General features: G+C 45.3%; 1 protein-coding gene across 2 annotated transcripts in view; it reads right to left on the bottom strand.

Annotated features, from left to right (window-relative positions):
- Window positions 1-12,013, bottom strand: part of RBM20 (RNA binding motif protein 20) — a 79,846-nt gene that overhangs the window by 1,498 nt on the left and 66,335 nt on the right. For both annotated transcript variants that reach the window (XM_053450460.1, XM_053450461.1), the window contains exons 6-13: window positions 10,326-10,466; window positions 9,693-9,824; window positions 5,848-5,927; window positions 5,090-5,726; window positions 4,505-4,594; window positions 1,174-1,798; window positions 852-953; window positions 503-624 (exon numbers count right to left, since the gene is read on the bottom strand). In XM_053450460.1, coding sequence (XP_053306435.1) covers window positions 503-624; window positions 852-953; window positions 1,174-1,798; window positions 4,505-4,594; window positions 5,090-5,726; window positions 5,848-5,927; window positions 9,693-9,824; window positions 10,326-10,466 — 1,929 coding nt within the window. The remainder of the gene's footprint in view (window positions 1-502; window positions 625-851; window positions 954-1,173; window positions 1,799-4,504; window positions 4,595-5,089; window positions 5,727-5,847; window positions 5,928-9,692; window positions 9,825-10,325; window positions 10,467-12,013) is intronic.

Here is a 12,013-nt window from a genome sequence, read left to right as displayed (position 1 = left end):
CGACTCTCGTCCGGCATATTCTCTGCGGTGATAACGCCGCCGAAGGTTACATTACAGTTACTTGGGCCGCCGATGTTTTCTTAACCATTTACACCAAAAATTATTTACATTTCGGACAACTAACTTTAATTTAAACAGAATATTAATCAAGTACTCCAAGATTCCAAAGGATTGTCGGCGGGGGTGGGGGGCATTTTATAATTACCCCTATTTTCTAGCACATGCACTGGAGAGGGTATAAGATCCGGTTTCTAAGGATACCTGTGAGGGTCAAACCTGTTGAGATTTGATTATTACTGTGCAATATATACATTTATATATCCATATATTATCAGGTTGGGACGGCCAACCTAAAAGGTGCCCCAAAACAGGGCAAATCTATACAGAAAATATAAAGTCGGCTTAATAAGATCAACGTAACAATGTAGCACCAGCAGTGAAATTGTGGGAATGATGACTGCGGGGCTCCGTGGCCCCGGCCCCAGCATGGGGGATAACATACCTGGAGGTTTTTGTAGTGAACCCGGCTCCGGCAGTGAGATGTTTTCGCCGTCTCTTCGCTGGTGTAAAAGAGACCGCAGAGCTTGCAGTAGAAACCCGTCCGCGGAACCACAAATTCCACACCTTTAAAACAATGTTACAATAAACCTTATCGTTCAGACAGCACTCGATACATTCACGAGACTTTCTCCTCAGGCCGGCCGGCGCTATGAAGGACGCCAACAGCGCGTTAACGAGACGGTAACATATTTTATTCAAAAGTAAGCTCTAATTTACCCCTGGAAGCTACGATCTGTGGCAGAAAGTGGCACAGCCAGAGTTATATAATCTGTTTACTGTTAAACTCTTACCTAGGGGTATGCTGAGGTCAGTAAATATGTCATCTTGTTCCCATGACGGTGATGAATGAAGTTCTTTTGATCCAAATTCTGAGACTTCAACAGATTTCCTTTCTGAAGACAAAAAAAGAGATGAAGAGATTTATATTTGGTTTCTTTGGTACGTCCCACCAACATCCCCCCGCCGTACATGTTCCCCATGGTATGGATTTATGGATTAGCAAGTACTTAGTGCCAGCCAAGTCTGTTCTGGTGGCTGAAAAATATACTTTTTGGGATAAAAACTATAGTTAATAATAAGCAACTTTAAGCCAAGAAACGTGACTTCGGTTACCGGAGATGGAGAGATTTTCTTCTCTCCCGTCCCGCCTTTCTTCTTGGCTCTGGACGTTCCTCGCTTTCAGGTTATGGTCTGCTTGAGGCTCCGTCCTCTGATAAATATCCGCGCATGGATCTGGATTGTCCCCAATCTCCCCTCTGTAGTCCATGTTTTGAGGCTCTGTGGTCTTACTTTCACCCTCCGCGCTTTCCGCCCGTCCTTCCTCCTCACGGACGCAACTTGGTCTGCCGGGAACTCGGTTCTCTTCCACGTCGTGGAACTTCTGCTCGGCGCTCAGGCTGACATCCAGGACGCTGGCGACTGGATCGCAGCAGCTGCTGTCGGGACTCGCGGTTTCCCTCAGCGATGTACAGCTCATCGCGATGGACGCCTCTCGAGGAGAGGAACATTCGCTTCCGCTCGATTGGCTCAAGCGGCGTTCCAGATCCAAAGTCCCGACTCCATGCGGATACATCTGAACGCAATTATCATTGTCCTTTGGTTCCACGGAAACAATCTCCTCCAGTTCTGTGATATCGGGTTCTAGAATGAAGTCTTCCTCTCCCACCTCATCCACAGTTACCAGTTCCTCCATATTTGTTGGATACCAAACGTCACTTTCGCTTTCCCAGTCCTCTTCCTGATAAAAAAAAAAACCAATATTATATATTATATTTTATATCATTAACATAAAATCTATTTTTATTCTTAATTCAGCACCCGGTTACCGCTACAGTAACCAGCAGACTTCCAACCAAGCGTCGTCTGAACTCTGATCGCGTAAATAACTGTGATGCCCCGTTCTAGTATTTTCTTGCAAAATAGGGTGCAGAAAAAACTTAAATATTAAAAAAAGTAGTGATTGCCAAATGTGTCACCCAAGTGGCTCAAATACCTTTGACTTTATTATTTAAAGATACACTTACTTGAGTCACCTGCATTCAAGCAAGAATATCAACCAACTGGGAGTCTTTTATATAATCACAGCGGGGGGGGGGGATAGGAAGGAGTCAGACTGTGTGACCCCCAGAATCTGCCCCTTCACCCTGAAGGCAAAAACCCTGAGACTCGGGGGCAAATCCTGAGAGATCCCAGATATGGGTAAGGGGAGGCTCAAGTTATAAATTGATATACGAATCAGGGAATCAGGGGACATACATTTTTTATTTTTATCGGATTATGTACCACGGAGGGCTTTCACTAATTTCCCATCACAGCCATACCTGCCGGTATAATATTAATAATACCCCCCTTTTAGACCTCAAAATAAACATCGGTTCTGCCATATCTACCGTGCTAACTGGACGGGATTCCTGCCCACGCAGACACTGATACCGTCTCCATCTGACCGTTAGCTCATGATTAGAAACATACCAAGCTGGACCTTCTCCAAGGACAGATCCCTTCAACCCCAGCCATGCACTAAGCTCAACTCCCCTCGCCGGGCTGCCATCACAACGTATCAAAGCTTCTATTATGTGTATAGAACGCGGGACACAACATATACGTCTACGCTCCATGCGCGGCATGAAACACTCAGATGCCCCGGACCGAGGCCAGGCACGTTCTGAAGGCTGGATATTCCCTTAAGCAAAGTTACAAGGGGGAGGTCAGCGCGGGGCAAATCCCTCAGACAACAGCTATGCAAACCGGTGTCAGCCATATATCCAGCCTGACTTCTGCAGATGAAATAACAGAGGCCGGGGCACAAGTCGCGGGATCGTTTTCATCAATGGATCCAGTTCTTTTTATAGTTTAAGTTCACGCAGCCCTGCGGCTTAATGACTGCTGCTCAGCACGGCAAATTGTTGATTTATTATTCGGCTGAAGGCCGTGTTAGCGGAGATGCTGGAGGATCAAGGAATTAAGGTAGATCAGAGAGGAACTCACAGACACCTCTTCATTTTAACTCTTAGTTGCTGAAAGATAAGACCCATTCGACCCCCCCGGGTAATCTCCCGTTTCTCCTGCTGTAAAGACTCTTAGTCTTAGATTCAGGAGCCGTATGTCTATCCCATGCATGTTTAATACCCTCTACCACTTCTGCTGGGAGGCTGCTCCACTTATCTACCACCCTCTCAATAAAATAAAACTCCACTCCATTATATCTAAGCCTTTCACCCTCTAGTTTTAGATTACGGCCTCACGTTGTTCTTACATTTCTCCCCCTATTAATATGACCATCTAGTGCAGGCAAAGTCAGAAGCACAGTTTCTCTGTGGATAGCGGCTTCGCCGCACACTGTAATGGAACATTTTGCGTGGACTGCAGTAATATTATATATTTATATATTAATATTACCTTTTAATATCTTAGAAAGTGAGACTTCTGTCACCTTTATCCTCTCACCTATTTCAGCTGTAGCATGCACTATGAGTCTGTAGCTCATACATGCGCAGTAGCGTGTGATAGCTAAACTCACATATATACAAAATGAGCTCGAATGGAAACCAACGCGGGTTTAATCTGCATACTCACAGGCTGAGAGGCAGCCACTAGGATTTTAGGGACCGGAGTGTCCATGTAACTAATAGTGAGCACCGATTAGGGGTAACACAACTGACTGAGTTCCGGGCACCAGGGCTGAATGCTCCATGTGTCTGCGGAGACCGACCCCATGACCGGGTTTGCTGTCGGAGGCACAATAACAGTTCCTTGGTTCCCGTATGAGACCGAGAGGCTGGAGTCCCGTTTTATTAGTCTGGCGCGTCCCGTGGAGCGTGACCAGGATTACAGATGACCGGGTCGTCTGTGCGCGTGCCGCGCGGCTGCCAGGACATTTGTAGCCGGCAATAGGGACAAAAGTCACATTCCCCGCGAGTCGGCTTTTATACTGCAGTTTAGGGTCCCGAGTCGGTAAACGGCAGACCCAAAAGTTACTTGACCTAATCTTATGAGACCCAAAACCCGGCAGGCTGGTTCCGTACTGCTGCGGTGATAATAAGCACTGCCTTGGAGCGGATGGCCCAGCGAAGCCCCCGTAGCGCATGGTGTTACTTTGTATTCAGCGATATCCGGCTTATTTATATCCTGAATTTGGTGAAGACTCCACTGTTTTATTTCAGTCTATAGATCTATGAGTGTAACTCCCATCTGGTCTATCTTTAAATAAAAGTCACATTTTTAGGGTTTTAAGAGTCAAACATAAAGGCAGTCATACTGTGTGTTGAGATGTAGCTGCGCATGTACACATCTTACGGCTCATTCCCTTTGAATGACCATGAAAGGAACTTATGATAGGGCTAAAATCAGTCAAGACCCCCTATACCTGAATTATCATTTATCTACTTATAGATTTCTTATGTTCCTACGCGGTCCGGGACGCAGTCATGCCGGCTCAGCATACCTTAAGTCTTACTGATTCGGCGTTTCCTTCCTCTGCTTCTTTCATTTCTTTGCTTAACGCAGAGTTACGTTCGCCTTCTTTTGCTTCAGCCTGAGATGGAAACAGAAAAATCTGATATATTCAATATTCACAGAACACAATATAGTAATGGTCTGAAATTATTATTATTTGCATAAAAAGTCCGTATTATTAAAAATAATATTTTTTTAACTAGAATAAATTAAAATCACTTATATTAAATAAACATCTAATAAGCATGTTTATTTTTTAAACTTTTGTATCCCATCAAAAAGTCTGACTGAAAGTTGTTGGGATTTGGGAATAGACGTTGGTTTTGTAAGTTCTTGGAGGCGGCTCAGCTGACGGAGACACCTGAACTCCTTCACCAGCTGCTGGCTTAGGGGCCGATACCCGTTAGAAGAATTACCAAAGGTTTGGCGAGATCAGCCCAATCCCATGAGAACATCCACGGGGCGAGAATCCTCCTTTAGACCATTATTCCAAGTGGAACTCCTAATGGGGAGGAGAGTAGCTCATAGGCTTCATAGCACCAATCTACCTGTGCCAACCCTCCGTGAGGTTTACCTGTTCATTCTCTTTGCTTTCTTCGACGCTCTCTGTGGTCTCTTCCTCGGTTGAGTTACCCTTAGGGTTCTTCTCCGTGTTCTTCTGGCCGCTGCCATCGCACTCTTTGTTTGTCTTTGCCTCTTGTGTGTCTTTCTTACTGGGTTCCTCTTTATGGTTTCCTTTGACCTCCCGCGTTTTCCCTTCCTCTTTTCTCTTGGATTTTCCAAGCGTGTCTTGAGGTTTTCCATCTGCCTTCGGCTTGGCCTCCTTCCTATAGTATTCTCCCTCCCTGCTTTTGTATCTAGAGGATGAGTGAGAGTTACTGTATTTATCCCGGTGTCCTCTCAATCCGTCCACGCGATCATCCAGATCTTGCTTTTCCAGCTGTCTGGAGTAATGCTTCCGGTCGTGCACCCAGTGGTCTGTCCTGTCTCTCTTGTCTTCTCTGTTGTCCCTCCATGATCCCTGTTCCCGATCATCTTCCCACCTCCCGTACGATGACTGGTCCCAGGACTCTCTCCCGTTCCCCCATTCCGTTCTTGATGCTCCTAAAGGACTGTGCGTAGAACTGCAGGAGGTGAAACTAGGCGTATGAGACCTCGGGGACAAGGAACGGCTCACGGGGCTACGAGACCTTGTTCTCCCGTTTTGGTACCTGCGCATGGAGATAAAACACGACAATGGATGCTGCAGTATTGGTCTACGTCACATACACCTTAATGAGAGGATAATTCACCCAGAATATAACAACACAGTGTTTCTTATCTCAAATGTACCTGTCTGTCCCGCGGAACAGGTCCCTCTCCCTCTGTGAATGGATATCATGGATTATGGCATCGACATTCTTACCCGGTTTCTACAAACAAACAGAAAAAGCTATAAAAGAAAAGGCATCGACCTGTAGTTTGTCTCCTAAAATAGAGAACAGATGTGAGATTTTACACGACTAATAGAAATATGTTCCGATTGGGACAAATTTATATAGAAAAGGGATTTATGTTTGTTTTCTAAAAAAATAAATAAAAACAAACAAGCAAATGGAAAATCTCTAAGCAAGAAAGTATCCCAGCGTTGAATACCTGATAAAATATTATTTATTATTATTTATTAAGTCGCTCATGTGATATACAATGACTTATATTATCCAAGTCATCCCGGATTAGAAATAATTATTTATTTATGCCACAAAGTCATATTTTTTACATTTATTAGAAGAATAATGGGGTTTATTTACCCCGTTTAATTTATAAAGCCGTTCCCTGCTGTTTCTATACACATTATCGGGGCTTTTAGGGCTGTAGAACCCTGCGATCCCCTCATACCCAGCAAACATTCTGACCTCCTAGAAAAGAGGGGCATCAGGGGAGGAGAGGGGCAACGGGGGAGGAAAGAGGGGCATCGGGGAGGAAAGGGGGGCATCAGGGGAGGGAAGAGGGGAATCGGGGGAGGAAAGAGGGGCACAGGGATCTGGGTACCAAACTAAACATAAATTATATGGGCAAGAGCTGAAAACTACCACTAAAACCCCACAAACTAAGTACATAAGTCCCTGTCCACTGAGCAATGTGATTTACACGGCTGGAGTAATAATTAAATGCCCCTTACTGTGTACAGATTTTATATAAGACGCAGAAAGAACATCTAAAAACAGCCTCCCCCCCATCGCCTCCCCCACTAACGGGCTTAATCCTCATTTAATGTATAGCTGCGCATTGGCAGCTATCGGGTTCGCTCTATTAATAACGCGCAGCTCATTGATGATTTACTATTTTGTGTATCGGCTCTCGTGTGAAATGTGACGGTTATCGGGTTTCTGCATGGATCCCCGGCACAAAAACGTTTACCCCTCTCAATCACCACCATGAAACAGCGTGACACCGCTACTGTCTTCCCCAAATACGCTCTTAAAACTAACGCAGCTAAATAACGCAAAACATCAAATATTATCGACATAAATCAAAACCAGGTAAAAATTGTTTTTATTTATTGAATAAATACTTTTTTAACTCATGCTCTGGGCATTGTATCTGCAACATAAACCAATTACTATTACAATATGAGTTTATGAGTGCTTTAATATGCATTCTTTAGAAATTAAATATAAATATAATCATTTAGTAGAAGCTGCAGCTCTGAAGCAGCAGACCCCCCCCCCCTCTGTACTCCAATGATTCTCACCACCGGTTGGCTGATTGAATCAGTAAATTTAAAAGGATCTCTCAGCTATAAGATGCATATGGTATATTTTATAAACATGACTATTCAAAAGTTTGGGGTCACTTAGAAATGTTCTTGTTTTTTAAAAGAAAGCACATTTTCTCCATTAAAATAACATGAAATTGGTCAGAAATCCAGAGCAGAAGGGGTTAATGCTGTAAATGACTATTGTAGCTGGAAACGGCTGATTTTTAATGGAATCTCTTCATAGGCGTACAGAGGCCCTTTATCACTCCCATCACTCCTGTGTTCCAATGGCCCTTTATCACTCCCATCACTCCTGTGTCCCAATGGCCCTTTATCACTCCCATCACTCCTGTGTTCCAATGCCCCTTTATCACTCCCATCACTCCTGTGTTCCAGTGGCCCTTTATCACTCCCATCACTCCTGTGTTCCAGTGGCCCTTTATCACTCCCATCACTCCTGGGCTCCAACGGCCCTTTATCACTCCCATCACTCCTGTGTTCCAATGGCCCTTTATCACTCCCATCACTCCTGGGCTCCAACGACCCTTTATCACTCCCATCACTCCTGTGTTCCAATGGCCCTTTATCACTCCCATCACTCCTGTGTTCCAATGGCCCTTTATCACTCCCATCACTCCTGTGCTCCAATGGCCCTTTATCACTCCCATCACTCCTGTGTTCGAGTGGCCCTTTATCACTCCCATCACTCCTGGGCTCCAACGGCCCTTTATCACTCCCATCACTCCTGTGTTCCAATGGCCCTTTATCACTCCCATCACTCCTGGGCTCCAACGGCCCTTTATCACTCCCATCACTCCTGTGTTCCAATGGCCCCTTATCACTCTCATCACTCCTGTGTTCCAATGGCCCTTTATCACTCCCATCACTCCTGTGTTCCAGTGGCCCTTTATCACTCCCATCACTCCTGTGTTCCAGTGGCCCTTTATCACTCCCATCACTCCTGTGTTCCAATGGCCCTTTATCACTCCCATCACTCCTGTGTTCCAATGGCCATTTATCACTCCCATCACTCCTGGGTTCCAATGGCACGTTGTGTTCGCTGATCCAAGTTTAAGTTTAAAAGGCTAATTGATGGTTAGAAACCCTTTTGTAATTTATGTTACAGCCAGAAATGTCCTCGTTTTCCGGTGGTGTAGTTGTGTAATTGGCAAACTAATTAAAAATAATTGAACAGTAAAGTGTCTCATTGAGACGAGGCAGGGATGTGTGAACACTGAATCCAAACAGCTGTCTCTTCTGGAGAATGCGGTTTCCATTTCTGACCCGTCCAGCGCTGGCCGAGAGCAGTGGGTGGCCTGGATTCCTTTCGACAACCTGAGCTCAGCTTTTGGTAAAAACACATTCCTACGGCGTTAAAAATGTCATCTTGTGACCGTTTGGTAACGAAAACCTCACCCTCTTGGAATCCAGCGGCAAAATTTATGGACAAATGGGTTCTCGGCCGACCTTCCGCTAAAATGTCCTTCCCGGGCGATGAAACTTAATGTGGACCAAAAAGGTGCCAACAGCCAAGACATTGACTGAGACCAAATACAAAATAACTCTAAGCTACGAGCAGACAGTCGGTTTTTTATTCCTTGTATCAGATTAAAAATTAGTTTTCAAAAACATTTTTTTTTACCCCAGTTGTAGTTTTTCCCCCATAAAATAAAGTTTTCAGGCAGCTGTTTGTTCTCGCTCTGTTATCTGCTTCTGGGCAAAACCTCTCCCCCGATCCTCCAATAAAGTAAGTGAGAATTGCCCTTGGGCAGCAGCCCACCAAGAATTAGCCCTGTGTGGCTGATGCCCCGTCTAGCCCTGACTGTCTAAATACAGAAACACAGAGGAGGTCAGAAGGACACGGAGAAAAATCATGGAATGTGTATAAAGCAGATCCGCACCGAAAAGAGGAGAGAGAGAAAAGACCCCCACGGTAGGGGGTGAAACACCAGACACGATCCCTGCTGACGCTCCGTCATTGCCCGGGGTTTCCAGCTGAGAAGTCTGAATACTGAGCTGAATTACTCAGATGTTATTCTGACCTGATGACCAGGACAGTACGTTACGAGACATGTGCAGAGAGCTCCCGCAGAGCAGTAAATGCCTCCGGCCTCGACATTTAAAGGGACGGCAAGCACAGCGCGCGCCGGTAACATTATCTACGCTAAACTGTGGGAGGGGCTTAGCCGGCGGACCGATTCTCAGGATTCCTGCGAGGTTCCAAACTTGTTACATACGACGGTTACTAAACCATGAAATTAAAGAGACAGAACAACAGAGACTCGGCGTTCCCAACACCGGCAGCCTCAGGGACCGGCTTCGCAGATACGTCAGATCTCATGGTCTACCCGCGAGCGTCAGACTTCACATCCCTTCAAGTGTCACGGGGTTAAAAAAAGTACTGAGATCAGCAAGTTCCTCGGCTTTGCTAACTTACCTTGAGCTGCAGCTCTATGTATCGCTTCGACATGCGGATAAGTAACTTTTCGTCGTTGATCGTTGCTGGCTTTTCCTGGTAGAACTGGACCATAGCCTCGGCGGCCTCCGTATACGCCATTTCCAGAAACGCCTTATTAGAGGGAAAACAAATAGGAATTTAAGCAAATCTATCAAATCTGACATGAGGTCATAACAAGCCAATTCCCCTCCGTTTCCCATGATCTTTTAGTGCAGAAGGCAGCCTCCCGCCAGGCCGAGCAGGAAGCTGGAAGCTGCTTCCTGTCCTCTCCCTGCGTCAGCCCGAGCAGGAACTTAGAAGCCACTTCCTGTTCTCTCCCCGCTTTGTTTTAGCGGATGGTGCATGAGCCTCTAGCACTAGAGATTGTTTCCAGCCGCGCAGGTCCCTCCGTAACGCTATTATCACAGATATCTCAGGGCGACGGGCGATTTATACCCTGTGACGGGGCAGCAAGATGGGGGCTCCCGCATACAGCACAATGGGGATAACGGAGGGAAATATTATATATATTTTTTTTTTGGATGCAAATACATACAGTAAAGGGAATCATCAGAATCTGGACCTTTAATAACAAGCACAACTTTCTTGTCGTCATGGTATCCATGAACTTACCTGATTTGTAGCCTTCATGAGGATATAGTTGGTGATTTTCCCAAAAGGTAACCCCAGGTTAATAACATCGTTCTCGTTGCTTCCTTCTGGGAGGTTGCAAATATGGACCACGCGACCCGTGCTGGACTTCCTCTGGGCGAACTGGGATGGGGGAAGAAAAGATGAGTTATCAGAACTTGGCGGTCAAGCTTTTTTCTACGTCGACATCAGAAAAGAACCAACTGCTTCTCGGATGGGCTTCTAAGATGATGAGGTGGGAATGTCAAGATTCTCGAAGGCAGACGCCAACCAGAGCCGAATGAATGTATTTATTCAGACATGGAGGATTATAGTAAGAGATTCGATGTCATGGAAACTCCTCGATTCCATGCTACAGCAGTCAAAATGTTTTTACAGGCTGCTTCCATCACGTTTCCATCCAATGGTTCATCAGCCACCAAGAAATATCGCATTACATATTAATGGAGCGCCGGCAGATTCCGTGGGGCTTTTAAAACAAGCACAATGAATTTAAAAGAACATTAAAATTCCTAGAATACGATTGGACGTTAAGATTAACGCACGCTGAGACATACTGCAGGATTAGACGAGGGCCTTGTTCTGGTGAGTTTACAATCTATTTGATTACTGATGGTCATGTTCCTGGGTGGACATTAAGCTTAGTCTGTCTGAGAATAATCTGACGTCTCTGGGAATGTCCTCCGGGACTCGGAAAAGAAACAGACAAGCACTTGAGTGAGGAACGCGTGTTCTTGGGAAGCGTCTAGAATGAAGTCATTGATTGCTGTGTAATATAACTACATCATTTATACCGAGAAAACAAGATTTTAAGGGAGAATAATCAAGTCCAAGGTGGTTCTCTCTCTTTGTTTTTAACAGCCTAAGTCCTCCCCAGCCTACATGGACATCCACAAGAAGAGACTCCGGCGCCATATTCTCCCTATGGGCTGCCCATTGGATGGGGTTGCCCTTCCGGAAACATTTCTGTGGACACCAATACCCGTTTACCAGGAGGTCCGTGACCTTGGGGTGCCACACATCTGTTCTGATATGGATCCTACCCGGGTCTCCTCAGCCTGGTCCAGTAAGAGAGAGTGTTCGATGACATCATATAGCAAGATTATGCCACATGACCTCACTGGACCCACTGGTTAACCTGGCATGCGTTAGAACATATTCCCGGTAGATACGCCTCATTCCGACTCTCTGCCTATTTTGAATTTTTTTTAAATAAAAAAATGTAAAAAAAAATTGTAAGGCTTGAGAAAAAAAATTCACATTATCTCCTAAATAAAAACCCTCTGTCTTTATCTTTAACTGTTTCCAGGACAATTAAAATAATTGTGCAAAGATTTTTTTTTTACCGAATTCATATTTATTACACACATGCCGTAATCATAAAAAACAGGAGCATAAAAAAAATTAATTTGCCTACAGATCGGCCCCATTCGGCCCCCGTCTAGTCGCCCGTTTCTCCTGCTGTAAGGACTGAAACCTTAATCGGTCGTCGGCCTCGTCTTAGATTCAGGGTTAGGAAGAGTTTTGTTGGCTGATTTTTTTCCGACAGATAAAAGCGTTTAGGGTTTTTCTGAGAACCGCGTCGTTCTATTTATTCATCAGAACCCAATCCCTGGCCGGCGAAGTTCATGGCTCCGGCGTGATAGCAGCTCGCATCTGCTCGCCGGAGA

This window comes from Spea bombifrons, chromosome 11 (genome assembly GCF_027358695.1).
Source record: "Spea bombifrons isolate aSpeBom1 chromosome 11, aSpeBom1.2.pri, whole genome shotgun sequence".
NCBI classification, from domain to species: domain Eukaryota; kingdom Metazoa; phylum Chordata; class Amphibia; order Anura; family Pelobatidae; genus Spea; species Spea bombifrons.
Note: the sequence above shows the minus strand (reverse complement) of the source record. Positions and strands in the feature narration are given on the sequence as shown.